This window comes from Ochlerotatus camptorhynchus, unplaced genomic scaffold, assembly GCF_037179485.1.
Source record: "Ochlerotatus camptorhynchus isolate MF236.1 unplaced genomic scaffold, CSIRO-AGI_Acam_v1.1 ptg000169l, whole genome shotgun sequence".
Classification (NCBI taxonomy): Eukaryota; Metazoa; Arthropoda; class Insecta; order Diptera; family Culicidae; genus Ochlerotatus; species Ochlerotatus camptorhynchus.
In genome coordinates, this window is record NW_027040659.1 from 145,302 (window position 1) to 165,262 (window position 19,961).

Genomic DNA, 19,961 nt, shown 5'->3' on the forward strand with positions numbered 1-19,961 from the left:
TCAGCACCGTGTTTCTTTTATCTTTGATTAACAGGAACCATATAACAAGCCTCGTGAAATTAGTGGACTGAAACTTATTTGGTATACTTGGAGCATGAAATCTGTATATTTCCGCTGAGTTACGAGTTTGTCTATATTCGAATACAATAAATTGCAACCTTTTTAAAAATTCCTAATGTCGGCATCGTCGCCGTCCATAAATTAACATCAATTGCGCTAAGTGGGTACGATTTTACTTTTTAGCTTCTATTTTGGGCAGTCCATATTCTTTACTATCTTGAGAATTGTTAATAAATGTATCAAGTAAAACACTATAGGTTGAACAAAACATTGGAGAGGTTTTGATATAATATATCAAAACCCCTCCAATGTTTTGTTATATAATACATATTATGTATTTATTCCAGTACTTTTAATGCATAGGCTTAAATGTTTTCAATAAAACTAACTTTGTTTATTCATTTGAAAATATATTCCCAACCGGGGGATGTAAAGGGAATATACACCCGGGATGTAAAGGGAATATACACCCCATCGGAGGATGTTAGTTGAGACCGCATGAACCGAGGATGCGATATACGGAGCTGCGGTCCAATGCAAGAAAATAGAGAAAGAAAAATGTGGAGTGTATTAGAGAGTGAATCATGTCGAAAAAAAGGGACTGGGGGACTCGTACCACGAACGTTGCGATTATCAGACTTCCACTGCTCTCTCTATGCTTCGGAATATTGATAGGCTAAAAGCGAACAAGAAGCGCTCATTTCCTCTCATACTCGCCTTCGTTTGTTTTTACTGCTGGAGAGAATCGAGGCAAGTGTATGCATCGTTCTACCATGTTATACATAAAAATTAAGGCAAATGATTGCTTGGGTAGGTGGAAGCATATACAGAACACGGAATTGAAAAAAAAGATTAAAAATCATTGCATCGCATGCAAGGTCAACTTCTAACATTCGCTGCGATGTTCATGAACAGAGGATGATAGGAAATGGAACAAACATTCATTGTAATAAATTTTTGGTTTGCGTGTAGTAGAGTAGGGTATAATTTCAAAAACCAGTTTAAAACTTTTAAATACCCTTAATGTCGATTTTAACGTTTCGACACAATTTTAAAATTAACATGCAATTTTCAAACATATCCAGCGTTTTTTTACTTTTATTCTTTATTTATTCTTCAACTAGTGGTATTGGATTATGTAAGCCGTAGTTTTCAGCACGTGGTCCAAGATGCAGGAAATACATTGATCAAAGAACTATCAGGTGCATGGATTTCGAATTCACCCAAAATTCCGGGAGCATCGATTCCGCCTATTAGTACTTTCGCGGCAAAAACATCACTAATAAACAAATACCATAAACGAACTGTATCCCGGATGTGTAAAGTATCCCACCAATGGTTTGGAAGATACCCAAACACGTCGTTAAGCTCTCTTTTAAGGTTAATTTTATTAGGGCAGCCATTCACCAGTTAAATTTTAAGCCGTTTGGCCTTTTCAACACCATTTTATCTTTGTCTATTTACGTGCGCAAACGAAGCTACCGAGTCATATTTAGGAGGTAGTATCTAGGTCTCTCTTTCTCTCATTTTTTATTTTGAAATAATTTATCAAATTTGTGTTCATACTTTCTAAATATACAGACAATTTTTAGTAAACATCTAAAAATCCTAACTAGGTTCGTTTTTTTTTATTGAACGTAGTTTCCAAGGCCATTTCGGATTTTTTAACCATTTTTGAGGTTTTAATGGCTTTTTTGAGCTTTTGAAAGTCGTAAATTAAATTCATATATTAAACTCAAAATATCGATAGCGGAGGAGTTTAACTGACAACACAAGATGCCATGATTGCAGATTTTATTTCCTTAAATCGTTTAAATTAGACCCTGAATTGAAATTTGAATGTTAGTTGTAAATAATAATTTAATAATTTGAGAGATTTTTTCTTCTTGAAATCATGAGCAGTTCTTTTTGTTTGTACTGCACTCGTTATGAGATTCAAAAATCGATAAGTTCTAGAATTAGAAAGATCTTCCTCATCGATCAGAATCTAACATTTTTAGATGGTACAGTACAGGTCATAACAAATAATACACTTGGATTCTTGTCCTTAAATTTCAAAGTGCTGTTACTGATCGTACGCGGTAGGAACTTTGATTATACGTTGTGAAATTTTCGTTGGTTGAAGTTAAAAGTGATGATTATTGACCCTCCATGGCACAGCTCAGATGAAAACTATAATTTAATAATTTTATGGTTTGTAGACAGGGGGCGCAATATGCTTTTATTTTTTTTCCTTGAAAATTTATGCTTTTTTACACAAAATAAAAAAAAACCAATGGTATTTTTTTTATTATATCTTTTTGAAGTTATTAAGTTTTGGGCTTTCGCTCAATACTCCTATGCGGCTAGATTACCATGCGTCGTAACCATTGTACAGTCGCTATAAATCAATGGAGATAAATTCCATCTTTAAAATGCGTTCTACTGATGTTTTTACTAGATCACACTTAAGAATTTTACATGACAAAAATTGTGAAAACTGTCATAATCAGTGCTTACTTCCAAACATGTTGGTCTTCAGCAATTAATTCACTACAAATGATTTTCAGAGTTGAGAGGAAATACTATACCAATATCAACATGAAGGTACGATAATTTATTAGCTTAAGAAAATTCTGAAGAGGATAGATTGACAGCTCCGTACTCTAACGGCAGTGTGAATTGAACAGAAGTTGAAATTGAGCGAATGGCTATTAATGGGACAATACTAATCAAATGCGTACTGCTTAACCTCACTCCCACGTTGATGGTTGAGAGTATTTTTGGGCATTTCCTCAAAGCCACAGGCAGAAGAGTGCCCATTAATAAATTTTAATAGCTTTTCAATATGAGACTACAATGTTAGCATTAACATGTTTCTCTTTACAAAAAAGTAGATTTTTCTGCGTAATTTTCAATTTTATTTTATTTGTCGTTCAATATAATTCAATGTCAATTTTCAAACATACGAATCATAGGTTAAGGAAAGATTGTTGTCCCTTACTTGAAAGTGATATTTTTATTTGAACTAAGTGTGAATCAATCTATTTTATTTTTTTTTAAATATGGTAAAATGTTTTCAATGTTAGAAACTTATGATTTCCTGTGAAATTACAGTGATATAAAAAATGCCCACATTTAGGCACAACTGCATTTAAAAACAACATATTTTCCATAATATTTGTCACAAATATATTTCGTACAAGGATTTGGGGAATCCACATTTAATAAGAATATCTCATAGAAAGTTACTCGAAAGCCATTTGAGGGATTTGTCAATTTTAATATTTTCCAATTTGAGATTTTAAAATGGCAAAAACTAAACAAAACACTCAATATAATAAGTAATCATGTGGAACGATAGCATCATTGTAGCCTATTGATTTTAATACCATGATTCTGTAAGTTTTCTCTAATTTAAGAATTAATTTCCATATTTACGTGAACGTTTATTCTCTTTGTTTCAATGCTACGATATAAATCACTAAAAAGAATTGTAAAAATCCATGGAGCATTGTTGCCTAGATTTATCTTCAATATAGACGACAATGCTTCACAATCAATCTTCTTAAGAACATTACTTTGGACGTTCTGCAAACAAAAAGAACTCAGTCATTTATCAGTTATCGATGTCCGTTATGACCTTCATTTGCAATTAATCAAAGCTAATTTACTGACTCACTCGGATATATTGGCTGACCAACGTATACAGTTAAATCAGAAGTTCATAGCTAAACTTTATAAGTAAAATGAAAATAATTTGCCTTGGATGAAATAATATGATAAATAAAAAGCTCAGCCAGGCGCCCCCCTAGTCGGGAGGCCCGGGGAAAATGTCCCCATTTGCTCCCCTCATATAAATACAACATATATGATTGTCCATACGAAGTTTGTGGTCAACAATTCTGAAAAACGAACTGCCTAGGGCGATAATAGGAGCACTAACCCTAGTGGATAGTATCAGCCAACACGGTCAATGGGGACCAAATGTCTTCGTTGACCATAAGATATGTGCAGTAGCGGCTACCACGCTCTGTTAACCTACTTGCTAGCGAAGAAACGGACTAAAGACGGTAGAGATAATTTATGACTGTTCGATTTTTAAGTGCACCCCCTAGTGAAACCTTAATAATAAGTGTAATTGGAGTTAACTGATACAGAACCGAAAAAATGGACACTAACCGAGCTCTCATGAATCATACTTTCATCTGACATCATCGCTTATAAATTTTCGACTAACCCACTTCCTGTCGCCGGATTCAACATAAACCCTAATTGCTCATTCGTTATAACAGGCTGCATCATTCGAGACAAAGGTATTAGTCACACGTTTGCTACATTGTGGGTCAATTCCTCCACGGTTGGTAATTCTAAAACGGAACGAATCGCAATGCACTAAAATCATGTATAGACCAGTGTATTGAAGCTGTGATGACTTATAAGTGGTGTTGGACTGTGTTGGGCCACGTGGTACGAGGGTACGGGTGCTGCCACTCTGAAGCTACTACTGCGCTGGTGTTTGGTTTGGCGCCACTAAATGATTGACAATGGTTGAAAGGGTTTAAGATCTTTTTTTCTGTTGCTGTAAATAACCGTTCATAATCCTATCAATGTGCTAGTTTTATTCGACTGTTTCGAAGGTTTTTCCCCGTCAGGTGGTTAACCGTCAGTCAATCAGTCGAATGAGCAGAACGAACGTGCAAAGTTCTAAAACGGTTTTCTTCTCTTTTTCTCTTTCCCCATTAAAGATTCGCCTTCAGCACAGTCGAGCAGCGGCAATCATTTAATTAATGGCAATATTAATGAAAATGATGAACAAAATGCTACCACACGCTCGCTATCGCCGGCGTCGTCATCGTCGTCGTCTTCGGCCTTCAGCGTTAGCGATGGTAAAGTAACCAGCAGCGATACTAGCAGTTGTTTAGGTAGAGGTGGTAGTAGTGGAACCAATAGCAGCAACAACAGCAGCAGCGGTAGTAGTAGTGGCAGTACCCGTGGTGAAGACTCACCAAATGGCCAAGGGGCAAACAAAAAGCAGCGCAGATATACGAAAAAAAAGCAACAGTATAAGAAACCGAACGCCAACAACAGTACCGGCGCTAACCACAGTAACAATAATAACAGCAACAACAACAACAACAACAACAACAACAACAGCAACAACAACAACAACAACAGCAGAAATAGCCACACTAACAGCAATGGCCTTAAGACTGCAACCACTTTGCGCCCAGCTTCGCCATCATCGACGACGGCTAGTGACGATTCCACTAATACGCTACAGGAGGATCACATTACGCAAGCGAAATACTACTACGGTTCTACGTTATCATCCCCCTCCAGTCCATCGTCGAAAGTGATTTCATCTCTGCCGGTTGGCTCCAACGGTCAACAGGTTTCGATTGGTTCCGCAAACTCATCATCCCCATGTTCATCCACATCGTCTTCGTCGTCACAGTCGTCGACTATCAAGATTGAAAAGAACATAAACTACCAAGGTCGACTGGATGTCAGCTGCCGTACCGGTATCGTGCAACGTGCGGACAGAAAATTTTACCAAGGAAATACTGGCGTCGGTCATTTGAGCTCATCTGTTGCCAGTACTACAAAAAATGCAGTAAACACTTCACCGCTACGGCAATACGTAAAGCTGAATCTAAACGAGAACGATCTCGTCAAGTACTTACGCAAGTACGTGCTCGATAAGGACGTGATGAAACAGCTTGGTTTCCCGGTGGAATACGGACTGGACATGGATAAAGTTATAATCTATAAATTTCCGCACGACTTTTTCCGTCCGGCTCAATTCTATCCCCCCGTCTCGACAACAAGCGACGAGAAGAAACGTGCTCACGAGCGGATAGTGGTCACAAGTGACAAGAGCGACGATAACGACAGCGGTCAAGGTAGTGGCACATCCTCACCGACCAATGTAGACGACAGTGACGCACTGCTCATGTATCGACTTTCGTCAAATTCGACGTCACTGAAATCGCCACTTGGCGACATGCAGCTGCAACCGAGTGAGGAACGAGAGTGCTGTCGCTGTGGAAAGGGATTCTTTATCACTCTCGATGGGGAATACCTGACACAGGAGCACTGCATTTATCACTGGGGCCGCTTGACGCGGGTTTTTAGCGGCACAGAGTTCAAGAAGGTGTATTCCTGCTGCAATGGCGAGTCTGACGTCAAGGGATGTACCATTAATAAACTGCACGTGTGGACTGGTCTACTTTCGGGATTCAACGGGCCGTTTGATGGATTTGTAAAAACGGAACCGTCTCCGAGAAAGTTGAAAAAGTTCGAAAAACTGCTACTGAACAAATTCTACTACCAGAATATGAACGTCGATTGCTTGGAGCTGCAGCCAGAGGATGTGATAGACGATGATGAAAGCGATGGCGTTTATGCCCTTGATTGTGAAATGTCCTACACTGGCCGAGGACTTGAACTGACTAAGGTGACTGTGGTTTCCGTCGATGGTAGTCTAGTCTACGAGAAGCTCGTCAAACCAGACATTGAGATTGTCGACTATAATACTCGCTACTCTGGCGTTACCGAGACGGACTTTTCCGATCCGTGTAACTACGTGACGCTGAAGCAAGTGCAAACAGATCTCCTAAAATTTGTCTACGATGACACCATCCTGATTGGGCATTCCATCGAAAACGATCTGAAAGTATTAAAAATCATCCACAAGACTGTGATCGATACGTCCATAACGTTTCCCCACATGAACGGTTTTCCGTTCCGCCAGTCACTTAAGTCGCTCACCAAGAACATCCTGAAGCGTGACATTCAGATACAGACGCAGAGTAGTGTGACGCAATCGCATCAACATCATCATCATCAACAACAGCATCATCACATCAATGCTGAGCTGGATTGCGGCGACAGCAGCTGCAGTAGTAGCAATAGTAATAACTCATTCGGTCACTGTTCCCTCGAGGACAGCCGGGCCAGCCTAGAACTTATGCTTTGGCGCATACGCAAGGACAAAGCTACTTATGACAATATGTGGAGTAACAATATCAGTTGTTACCGAATGCAGAATTAATTAAAAGAAAAATTGCTGTGATTATTTTTTAATTTATTAATTTTAAACCTCCGTCTCGTGCGGAACATCACTAGTAACACTTGTTGTAGATGGTTACTTAATTGTGTGATGAATAAAATATACTGATTAGGGAGCAATTTTTTTCTCTTGATTTGCACACACTATGCATCACCAATTCCCTTCGAACCTGTCGACATTGGCGAACAACAAATGAGGCTTTAAAGATTATTGAATGGAGGTTTCCATTTTGAATTCACCGAATGTCTTGATTCGCGAGAATACTGCCTACCGTTGTCGTACACCAGTCGTAATATCCCCTGATCACCCAACTACAGTAGAAACAAATCGAAGTGTGCATATCATTAGAGACCTAACAAACGATCGCAAAACAAAAGAATCCGTCCCCATTTCGGTCAATGCTAGGCTAAATCGCATCAACAAATTACTTCACCATTTTGTTTTTTTTTTTCACGCCCCGAGTCAAGTTCACCATCAGGTTCCTAGAAGTCGGTATTGTACTTTTTCATCTTTTTCTCATTTACCATTCACTAAAATTATAATGATATTGATGCAACACATAAAAATGAAACCTGTCGTTTGCTTGAATACTACCAGACGACAACGAAAAAAAGCACGCTCAGAGATGATGAAAGAAATGTGTTTATATTTTAGTTTAAAACAAAACGAGAAAGACTGTATTTTTATTTACATAATGCTTAGTAGTTTTTTTATTTAGTAACATTTTTACAAAGAATTAGACAAACGAAGCTCAAATCAACACCACGCGCCCCCATCACAAGATCTAGTTATTTTTTGTTTTCTTCGGAAGCTCATTGACTAACAGCAAAGGGCGATTTTTTCAGTACACAATTGCCAGTTCTCTCGTTTATTGCCCATTGCATTGAAAATTCTCCACAACCAGCAAGTTTTCTTTTAATTAATTCGCTCGTACAACACCCCGAAACGTGACCTGTACCGTTGGAAATGCGTAACGCATTTTCTCAAATCCATCACTGCAAACACTTGTATTGTCTCTACCGCCATTGTTTAGCAAAAAATAATAAAACCATGTGAGAAAAAATAAGTACAAAAAGACAGAAATGAAGCCAACTGCAGCAGCGTCAGATCGGATTTGCGCAAATCAGTAGACATTGGACCGCAACCATTTCATCTCTCGTGTTGAAGGAGTAGGGTTTTGTGAGACGAAAAAGAAACGCGCCATTCAAGAAATATATACAAACAAAACAAACTAATAGAAGGGTATTGAAATAGAGAAAAACAAATTCGATGCAGGGTTGCTTCCACTCACTTGCTATAAAAACATGTTTTTCGGAATTATAAAATCATTAGATGTTATAATGATATGTTAAACTTGTAAGTTAAAAGAAGAGACTGTAAAGTATGTGTTTGACACATGAAACCTGTCAATTCCGCTTTCTGAGTGTCACAATCAGCGAATTTATGATTCGTGATCGTTCACTCAGAGTGAGCGCTCGCGAGTCGTAAAATCTACAGCGAATTTGACTGATTTTATGTAAACACTTGCCTTTCAACCTCTTCTTGTATCTAACATGTACAAAACATCACAATAATATCTAATGATTCCAAAATTTCGAAAATCATTTTTTATAGAAAGTGAGTGGAAGCAAGCCTGATTCGATGTTTTCATATACATTATGTAAACGCTAGATGTTGCAGCAACGGCAAGCCAGAGAGAGAGAGAGACAGATTGAGGGAGCAGGCTATACAAACTCGAATAAACCTATTTTACCAGACAGTCACTGCGTTCGAACGTAACAGTCAGCGGCACGCACGAGTTATATGTATTTTTAGGTCACATTTGACCTCCAAGTGCGCACAGTTACACCTCACGCGTACACACGTGCTGTGAAAAAAAATTAAAGAATCAATTTTTTTACAAAGTAAGAAAATAATCAACAAACACTAGAAACAAAACAGAAAATTTTTAATAAAAAAAGTATTTTATAAAAAAATATCTCCAATATCTGAAACAATAACCATTGAAAGAAACTCCATTCGGTTCGGACCCCCCAGACGGAAATCAATGTCGTTCGAGGCGCACTGAAGACATGCATGGCTCGTCTTTAGATAATCGAATCTGCATCCTCATTTTATTGCATACCGTTTCAACAACATACAGGTAATACGCACTCTGCAAATGGTCACCGTTCATACGTTGTTACATCTAAAATGGAAACTAAATTAGTCTCACCTTCAGATTGGATCAATTTTATGGCAATGTTATTCGGCTTACGGTTGAGCTATATTTTTCTCGCTGGCCGTTTGGAATATCGATTAGCTTCGATATTTAGCAAATGCTACTATACTCAATGCACAAAAGTCTATTGAAACATTGTCGAGGGGACGGGGTAGGGTTGAACAGAAGGGACGTTATGCCTTGTTAATAGTGACAAAACTCGGGTTACTGCACCAAGGATGATCTTGAAACAAGAAAAAAAAAAAAAGAAAAGATTAGTCTTCAATGTGATTCCTAATCTTCTAGTCGTTGTTCTCTAGTTTAATGTGGTTAAGACTAGGGTTCTGATCAGGGTTGTTAGTCGATAACGTCAGCGATAACGCCTGAAATGGTGAATGTGCATTGCAGACGTTATTGACGGTTATAGATTATCAACCCTGGTTATGATGCATGGTGCTTGATTTTTTTGAACCAAGGAATTGAATTTTGACTGACAAAGGGACGTGCCTTTTTTATTTATTCCATTTCGTCAAGCCAGTGTAGACTACATACAATGATTATTACAATGTTTACTTACATACTATGCATTAATTCTATTCTGTTTTAGCTTTGTTTTTATTTGCTGCTTGGACATAGTGATGTCAATAGTTCCGCAATGCAAATTATATAGGCGCATCATTCGATTGATTGGGCTATTTTTTGCATAGTTTGTTCTGTACGATTTTTCTGAAAATAAATTCCGTGTTCTAAGATATCGACAAGGTGTGTAAAAGTTTAATTGTGCGAGAATTTCTGCCGAATCTATGCGCATTGAAATAATGTCGTTGATGAAGAAAAGCATTGCAAATTTGCGGCGCTCCTTAAGTGTTTGAGGGTGCTCTCACTCTTTGAAGAATATAAATAGCGGAACCTTTCAATTAGAATCGGTTTCTTGCAATCGAACAAAAACAAAACCTAAATTCATCAACCTATAGTGATATCTGACCCTTCTTACTAAATCAAATTTTAGCCACTCCCAGGTGGTATCTGAAACATGTCCAGGTGTTGATCAATGTGGTCCTGGCTTCATAATTACTGAATATTTAATCTATTTGACGGTCACGCCCTCGAGGTGCGCAGCGGGCAAGGTGGATCGACCAGGCAGCTATAGATCGAGTGGAATGAAGGCGAGCATTGATCTGGAAAAGATTAGATTGATCAAAACCGTTCGAAGAAAAATGATAAAAGTATTCTTTTGAACGATTGTTTAAAATATAACATTAAAAACGTGTATTTCAGGTAAATTCGTATATCTTAGTTGTTTGAAGATGTACAGCTTTTATGTCTTGGGCAACTTTTCATAGAATTCTATGTTCTACAACTATACCGAAGACAAAAAACCTCCATCATGAATTTAATCACTGTGCTATCTTTGCGACCACAACTTGAACTATTTGGATCCACCAAATAGTAGTCCTAAGTAATTCAAGAAACTTCACTGAAGACGTCAACTCAAGTGAATTCAATGCCAAAGCATTATTATTTATTGCTAGATTTAATTCCTGGCCCACTGTTCAGTTTTGGGCAAAATAGGATATTGATCAATGATTAAAGGCGACATTTATCGAACAACGTTGTTATTTAACTGTGGTTCAATTACAGGTTTTTAGTAGAATGACGAAAAGTAAACAGAAGGTTGCATCACACGTTTGTCAAAAGAACACAGTTCGTTTACTCTCCACGTTGTCTTAGTGCGATTTAGACGACATGTGGTGTACCTTCCAACACTCCTCCTCATCATGTACCGCCACAGTCCTAGCAATCCTGATAACTTCTTGAGTTTTTTAGTTCCAAGTGGCTTAGTTAGCATGTCAGCTGCCATCGCTTCGGTGAAACAATATACAAATCGCACAGTTCTTGATTATACCACTTTTTTGCCTCAATATGATTTGAGCGACGGCTGATTAGATCTGATTGCACAAATTGGAAGCATCCTTGATTATCCTCTGTCCATCCAAAGTTTCACCCATGTCACTAAGCAGTCCTGTCAACCAGACTACCTCTGGCCTCTCCACGCGTAACGTACTTGGATTCCATTGAGCTGAGCGTTACACAGTGCTGCAGTCGGCTGCCCCAAGAAATTGCGCATTCAGCATAGACATAAGAAATGAGACATACCCCGTTGTCGACCGACGAGTATTGATGTCACCAGCCCAATCTGCATCCAACACACTAAGATTATTTTACCGAAATCTGTGAAATTTTACCGAAATCTCAACAGCTGAACGTTCGGTAAACAGTTCGGTGATTTTTGACAACAGATATTCGTTGAAAACTACAGGAAAACTGTGAAAAATGACCGAGCTGTTTACCGAACGTTCAGCTGTTGAGATTTCGATAAAATTTTACAGATTTCGGTAAAATAATCTTAGTGTGAAGAATCCTAGTAGTCCTTCAGTATTGCTCTTGTACACCTAAAGCACTAGCTACATACGAAACTTCCACAGCTCGTAGTTGAAATCATTAAATTTATCTACGGTCAAGCTTGCGTTCTCAGATTAAATCGAACAACCATCTTGTCGGTTCTAGAGTACGGTAGCTTCTGCTTTCAATCCGCGGCAAAAACACACATCCTGAAGCTGCAACGTTCAATACCGTTGCCTCCGAATCGCGCTTGGCTGTATGCTCTCGACGCATACGATGAGCCTCGAAGTACAAGCGGGTTTTCTCCCACTGACAGATCGTTTTGCGGAACTGTCCTTCCGGTTGTTTGGTTGTCGTCGATGGAGCTAATTTAGAGGTTTTTGGAATGGTATAGGGGACGTAAATCTTTTGAAGCAGTAGATAAAATAGAGTTTAAGCTGCTATAGATGCGTAAAAAAAAGTAGATCTCATTTCTAGTTATAAACTGTATTTGTTTTTGCGTTGTACAAATGAAGTGAGAAATCCTCAGACTTTAAGTGTAAAAATTCATTGGTGTTGATTCACCAATTCTTTGCATATCTTTAGTAAATTTTGATCCTAATCTATCAATTACTTTAAAGAAAAATAAATTTCAACTACTGAGTGATAAGTTGTTAACAAATGAGCAGCTGGTGTGTACAACTGTGCATGCCAAGCATGCTGATATACAAATACGTTTCTTCCTCCAACTAAATTGCATCACCGCTGCCTGTGGTGAGAGAGATTTGCCTTTCGTCTTGCATAACGTGAACTTGATCTGCAATGATCTGGAAAGGAGAATATCTGTTTGGGTCAGTTATGCAGTCACCTTTTCCTTTCCCTTCGGTATCACATTGCACTCTGAAGAAACTGCATGGACTTACTGTTTTGCACTTTCACTTTATTTTTTCTCTCGTAAACACTTTCACTGTCTCCTTCTACTTAGTTGCTCTACTTTAATTCGCAAATTATGGATGCAAAAAGAAGGCTTATGAATTCGTAGTATGATACAATTTGGTTCAGGTTCATCAGAGATAAAATATGCTAGTCAATGTAGTGAATTATTTCCTACCTGCAATTAATTGAAAGAGCGAACTATTGCAAAATGGACTCGTAAAATAGTGTAACATTTTATAATGTCCACGTGGTACCAAGATTGCTTCCAGTTCGCTATAATAATGTTTTTTTTTGGAATTACGAAGTCATCATATGTTAAGATGATACTCTGTACTTGTTTGTCTCAAGAAGAAGTTGCAAAGCATGTGTTTAAGACATCAAATCTGTCAATTTCGATATCAGAGAGTCATAATTAGCTATTAGATGATTGATGAGCGTTCACCTAGAGTAATGCTCACCAATCATAGAATAGCTGAAGCTGATTATGACTCTCTGGAAGCAAAATTGACAATTTTCAAGTCTCAAACACATCAAAAATCCTAATGATTTCATAATTTCTTACCCAATAACTTTGTTCATAAGTGAGACGAAGCCGAAGACATACAAACATATAAAAACATATCGAACAAATCGGAGATATTACAAGCCACATGCTAGTTGGTCAACTTGTTAAAAACTGCATTTTGTATGCAAAGATTAACTCAAAATAAGACAAAGATTATTTTTTTTTTCAATGTACTTCGATAATTTTGCTCATCTTAGTTCAATTAATTATACAATATGTTTTATTTTAAACGTGGCCATTTAGTGAAGGTGAACAGAACAGAGTTTAAAACAGTTGATCACTAGGCATGGCAATGAAGATTGTAATCTCTGATTCTCAAACGATGCACCTTCAGTCACCACACCCGCGTACTGCCATCGCTCTGTGCTGATTCATATTATTCCACTTAAAACAGGAGTTCATTCGATCCTCTCCATAATGCATCTGAAACACTTGTCTATAATCCCGTCATAAAATATAATCCCCTTCCGATTTGGGAAATGAAGCGTGGCTGGAGTTAACTTGTCCACGTCCATATAGACAGCTCACATACCTGTGCACATGTCGCCGCCCAGCTCAGTATGAAATTTCTCACGGAAGTTCTGGAACGCTAATTAGTATTTTTTGGAAATAATATTCAAAATTTTCTCTCGGAACCCCTCTGGAAATTCCTTGAAACTATCTTCAAACTAGCTTGAAATGCTGCCTTTTTCTTCAGAGTTGCTTATCAATAAAAATTCTTCAGACAATTTTTCAATGTGTCAGTATCCTAAAATATTTTGATAGTTCATGATTTACGATGTTTTATTTAATCCTAGATCTTGAAAAGAACGCCATATTAAGGTTTTTTAGAAGTCTGAAATCTCGAAAAGTTCAGAAGAATGTAGAAAACTGAATTATCCTCATATTTTCTTATGTATTCTTTGAAACGTTTTTTTTTTTTTCTATCGATCTATCACTTGATAATAATAGGTCTTAAAATAATTTGACAATCTATTGCAATCTTAGATCCTTTGAAATTTTCAAAATTCTGAAATTTGTTTTTAATTGAGGGAATCTTTCGGTTTTTATTGCATTTAAAATAAAATCCTGTAACTGATTTTTTCCAGTGACACCTTTTGCTGAAATCAGCAATACAGGTATTTCTTGTTTTACCATAGTTTTGCAGTTAACATAAAACCGGGGAAAAATGTTGGGTATCCAGGAAAAACCGGGAATTTAGTTTCTTAAACTCTGTGGCCACCCTTTAATTCTGAAGATAAAGCCCAATATTTTGGAGCTGTGTCAACAACGTACGCTATGTATTGCTTGTATATAAGTACATAAGTCGAAAATCTATAACTTATTGGTTCTTCTGAGTAAAATTGAACACTGGAAACTTGGTAGGGTTAATTACCATTCGGTTTAAACAGGAGAGGCTTCGAACAGGAACGTTGAAAGAAGGGACAGTCATCAGTAGAGTAGATCTGCAAGAAGATATTATGATCATCTGCATACGATAGTCGTGGACCTTCACTAACCAGCTAACACGTTATTGCAGTTGATTTGGAAGCTCAGCGGTCCCAGGTTACTTCCTTGAAGTATTCCTGATGTGGTTCGATAAATATCAGACCGACAGGCTACCACCAGCTGGCGAGCAGTGATATACATGTGAAACAATCGCAAAAGGTTCAATCTAAATCTATTCCCAAGTCTATGCAACTTGGTAATCACGATGGCATGGTTTAGCTTATCGACTGCTAACAAGTTATGAACGTGCATCGAGTCATTTGGTTTTCGGTTAGATTTGTTTTGGTTGAAGAGATCGTAGAAAATCAACACAGCTTGGTCAGAACGATGTGAAAAAATGATATCCTCTGGAAAAAAAAAACTATTCAGGATCGTGCACATAGCTGACTTCTTCAAGAGACATAATGTCCGTTGAATTGCTGTATACCATTCAATCGCAATGGTTTGTTGTGATGTGATGGCATACTATGTAGAAGATCATGGGTTCTATCATGCCCCTTAAAGTTTACAGACCTGAAGTGATAGGGTCGAATCGATATTTTGTCTCTAAACGCATGATTTTGGTATGTGTGTACCTATTACCTGTTCTCATTCCTTTCTGTGATGCTCGTAGAAGTACAAAGGACTTCTCGGCTTCCAATAAAGTGAGTATGACGCCAACAATAACCTTCTCTTTCCCAAATTGATCGACGTGGGTCAGCAGTATTCGCACATTGAGGATGAACGCTAGTCCCAAACACGATCTATTGGTTCTCTGTGCAATTACACCTGATCAACAATTACTAGCGGTCAATAATGCTCATGCTAATTAGAGTGGCTCAACGTTATATGAAAAAAAAGCAAACTTTACCTCACCAAACGAGAACAACCCTTTTTTGGTTCCATGTGGTTTTCCCCAAACAACTTTGGAAAATTTGAGGACGATTGATTGTAACCCGGTTTTCGGCATAGCGTTTGAAATTTGTATGGAAATTGGAATGGGAATACCTACTTTTTTGCATTTTTATCTCTAGAGACCACAATTTTGCAGGAACCATGCAACTAACCATGTAATATAATACAGGAACTGCCTAACAACTTTGCCAAAGGAAGTACTGTGAAATAATGCCTCTAAAAAAAAAAGTTATAAATATTCAAATATTTATGGTTAGAATTAAATGCCAAAAATCACTTTTCCTGCCAAGAATGCCGGTGTACCAATGGGAGTCAGATTCCAAACTGAAATAATTTCTTAAGAGTTTCTTATCTTATCGGTTTGGTATGTTGAAATGAATTATTCAAAATCAACTGGTCTATCTCATATGCGTAGTTGAAGAAGGTGGGAGGGGGATGGCTTAATACCCTCCCCCCACACCTCCTCAGTTTTATCAGTTTCAAACTGAAATAACTTCGTAGTTTCTTAACTTATAATTGCTCTAATCATTTCTGACAATGCTAACTCCTTTTCGAAATTTCGACCGACTTCATGCGAAAACCAGCAAACGAGTGGAGTAATTATAGAGATTATTGCAATGCGATACAACGAGTTGCTTCCTTGATGGTTGTCAACGATGTTGCTCAAGGAGGGGTGAAGCCAATTACTGACTTTATCAATAAATCCACCCGAGACCCAGTTCAGTAGCAATATTTGCTGCAGGTGATCAAACAGCATCGAAAAGAGTACCCCGAGAAATTGTAGAATATATTAAACTGAAACATAGTCATTACAATCCTATGACATTTGTGCGAATATCTCTAACATTGTATATTATACCAAAAGAGTAGAGAAGGGGGCATTTTCAAACTGCTCTTATGAAATTGAGTAAATGTTTTTGAATAACCCATCTGAAAACAAATCGAGAGTTGGGATACTCTGAAGTTATTTCAGTCTTTATTTACTTTCATTGATATAATTGACGGGGGTTGAAGGGATACAGTATGCCCCCAACATCCAACTACGCCTATTTAGGCTAGATACTGGCCCAACAGCTGTCCGACGACAGTCCAAACAGAAAGAAGAAGAAGAACTACGCCTATTAATGGAGCAAATGTTTTTGAATACATCTGAACGTACCAACTTGACAAGATCAGTTTAGCCCCCCCCCCCTCCTCATTTCTAACTATGCCTTTAAGATTAGGAAATTTATTTGAATAATTCTCGATGAACATTTCAAATGGTCCTATCTGCTTTGATCGATTCTCTTCATCGACTTTCTCTTTTCATCACCACTGCTATGCAAACAGATTTCGCGTTAATTCTACCACATAGTTTGATAAAGGAGGTTCTTATCTAGCTTCCAAAACGTCAAATACAACAGGGAAAGGTTTTGCAGCTGAGTTATTGATGAAAGAGAAAGTCGATGAAGAAAATCGATCAAAGCAGATAGGACCATTTGAAATGTTCATCGAGAATTTATCTTAACGTACCAAATCGATAAGATAAGAAACTCCGTAATTATTCCAGTTTGAAACTTTACTTGTATTGATATGAGTTTAATGAGGCATGGGAGGATGTAGTGACCCACCCCCCCCTCTCCCTTTCCAACTACGCATATTAGATAGATCTATTGTTTTTGAACAATACATGTGAACATACCAAATCGATAAGATGAGAGATTCCAAAATTATTTCCATTTGGAGTCTGCTTTTCATTGGTACACCGGTAGTGTTGGCAGGAAAAGTGGCATTTAATTCGAAACATTGATCTTTGAACAACTATAACTTTTATTCGAGGCATTCTAGCACCATATTTCCTTGCGCAATGTTATTGGGCACTTCCTGGACTATACTTTAACATAATAAGATGAATGGTTCAAGTAAAATCGTGATGCCTAGGAATATAGATACATAAAAGCAAGTTTTCCCGTACTAATTTCCATACAAACTTCAAACGCAATGCGAAGAGCCGGGTTACAACCAATCGCTCCAAAAATTGCACAGTTATTTGGGACCCCAAATAGAACCGACAAAACAAAGGTTTTGAAAAAATGATCATAATGACCCATCCTAATGCTCATGCTCACAATAAAACACAGAACGAGCTGCAAATAATGAACGAAGCACAATAAACAATAGCTTCTGTCGATTACACAGAATCAATCGTGTGCTCAACGTCGACAGATACAACTCATGAATACTGTATACTATAGAATTCACCCAGTTTTATTAAAATACTGCGATGATTTAACGGGGACACGAAACATCCCCTTTTTTTAATTTAAAAAAGAGGCAACTGAAAACTTGTTCATCTATAATTTTCTATTTTGCAGATCGAATTGTTTTCCTCTGGAGCACGAAGGAATTCGCCAGCACCAAAGACCGCCGGTCGTTCCGCATCAACGTCGATTATGACCATGCAGTACGTGTACGGTGGAGTCCCGATGGCCGAGCTTTGGTGGTCTACAAGTATAGCGAGGGCTGCATCGAAGTCTACAAGGTGGATAAAGTTGATAACTGGTTCCAAATTCAAACTAAGGGTTCCACTTTCCCTCGAGCCCATATGGAAGACATCGTAGGATTCGGAATAGCCCCAGATGGAAAATATCTCATGACCTGCTCGAACAAAACCGATCTAACCGTATGGGATGTAAGAGGAAATGTCCTGGAAAAGATCGATACCTTCCTAATGAGTACGTACAATGCCAAAATCTCCCCTTGTGGAAAATTCATCGCTGCTTGCGGTTTTACGAGTGACGTGCCTCTGTGGGAGGTCAAGTTTAGCAAATCTGGAGACTTTCAATCGGTTCAGAAGGCGTTTGATCTGTCCGGACATAAATCAGGCATTTACGACATTGCTTTTGATCAAGATTCTTCAAAGACGGTCACCGTATGCAAGGATGGAACATGGAAGATTTACAATACGAAAAGTATGTGAACAAAAGATCTGTTTGGTGAATACCATAATAATATAATTACTTACAGTTGAGTATCAAAAAGGAGAGATGCCACGTTGTCTGTTGACTGGAACATACGAAGCAACGAGTGCCGCAGCTCTAGTGGCCATGAGCCCTTCGGGAGAAGTTGTTGCCATCGGTACTGGAAAGTCAATCTATTTTTACTCTGCTACCACCGGACATTTGGAAGCATCGATCGAAGACATGTGTTCGGGTATGTAAACTTACGCAAGGTTGTGTTATAGTAATTGTTTACCCAAATATTTACCAACGTAATTTGCAGGTCAAATATCGACTCTTCAGTTCGATCCCATTGGCAAATATTTGCTGGTTTGCGCTGATCGCTACATTCGCATCTTCCATAACATGCCCGGATACAAAGTGGCCTTAGAAAGTTTGGAGCAAAAGTTGAAACAATCAAAAATGTCCGCTGCCACACGAGAGCGCATCGAAATGCAGATTTCCGAGAATGAAGCGTTTTTGAAAAAGTTTGAATGAATGGAAGCATAACGCCGACTGACATGAGGATCTAGCAAATGTTGGTTTTTCAATACTTGCCAGACTTTACAATGTTTTATGGTTTTTGAATCTACAGTAACTGGAAGCATTTATAATTTAGTTAGTGACACATCTTGAAATATATACAATGAACTGCCATGAGTTTTTGATGATGTAGGTGACTAATAAATGTTCTAAAATAAAATTTATGTAATAAAACAGCATACTAGTAGGGTTATATTGCTTATTGTGAACGCCATTTGGTTACCCAAACCGTAACATCATTCCAACTAAACTCATGGAATAGCCTCCTAGTAAACTCATATTAGGTTTTGCACCGTCGGGGTTAACCTCAATCTGATGGCAGTTCAGTGGTACTGTTTACGTGGACTTAGTCGATTTTTTCTTGGGTACATTTTCTGGATCATTTTTCAGATTGCAGTGAGCTGTAAACCACACTTTTGCAATTAGGTTCTGCAGCGTGACGTCACAAATGAACTCAGTGTTAATAGGCTGAACCTTTTTGACAGTTCAGTGGTACTGTTTACAAGCACTTAGTCGTTTTTTCGAAAAAAAAAATTCTAAAATTTCCTAATTTTAACTTGAAAATTGTCGAGGAACAGCGCATTGCAAGGATGTTGCTCGTGAACATTGCAGAAATGTGGTTTACATCTCACTGCAGTCTGAAAAATTATCGAGAAAATCCACCCAAGAAAAAATCGGCTAAGTCCACGTAAACAGTACCACTAAACTGTCATCAGATTGAGGTTAACCCCGACGGTGCAAAACCTAATTGGCGTTGACGGCACCGTCGAAAAATTTTCTCTTTCAGCAAATATAGACAGTTTCTTATGAGAATTTTCGGTGGAGTGAAAGGATAGTACAAAGTCCGCCATGTTTCACGCA

General features: G+C 38.0%; 2 protein-coding genes across 3 annotated transcripts in view; both read left to right on the forward strand.

The window, feature by feature from the left end:
- Positions 1–9,002, forward strand: part of prage — a 56,292-nt gene extending 47,290 nt beyond the window's left edge. For both annotated transcript variants that reach the window (XM_065222424.1, XM_065222425.1), the window contains exon 3: positions 4,788–9,002. In XM_065222424.1, coding sequence (XP_065078496.1) covers positions 4,788–7,096 — 2,309 coding nt within the window. In that variant the 3' untranslated portion in view covers positions 7,097–9,002. The remainder of the gene's footprint in view (positions 1–4,787) is intronic.
- An 8,465-nt stretch (positions 9,003–17,467) lies between these two features.
- On the forward strand, positions 17,468–19,055 carry LOC135701568 (transducin beta-like protein 2). The gene is made up of 4 exons (XM_065222412.1): positions 17,468–17,480; positions 17,934–18,530; positions 18,586–18,771; positions 18,841–19,055. Exons 1-4 carry the CDS (start codon positions 17,468–17,470, stop codon positions 19,053–19,055), a joined length of 1,011 nt encoding a protein of 336 aa, XP_065078484.1.
- The last annotated feature ends 906 nt before the right edge of the window (positions 19,056–19,961 follow it).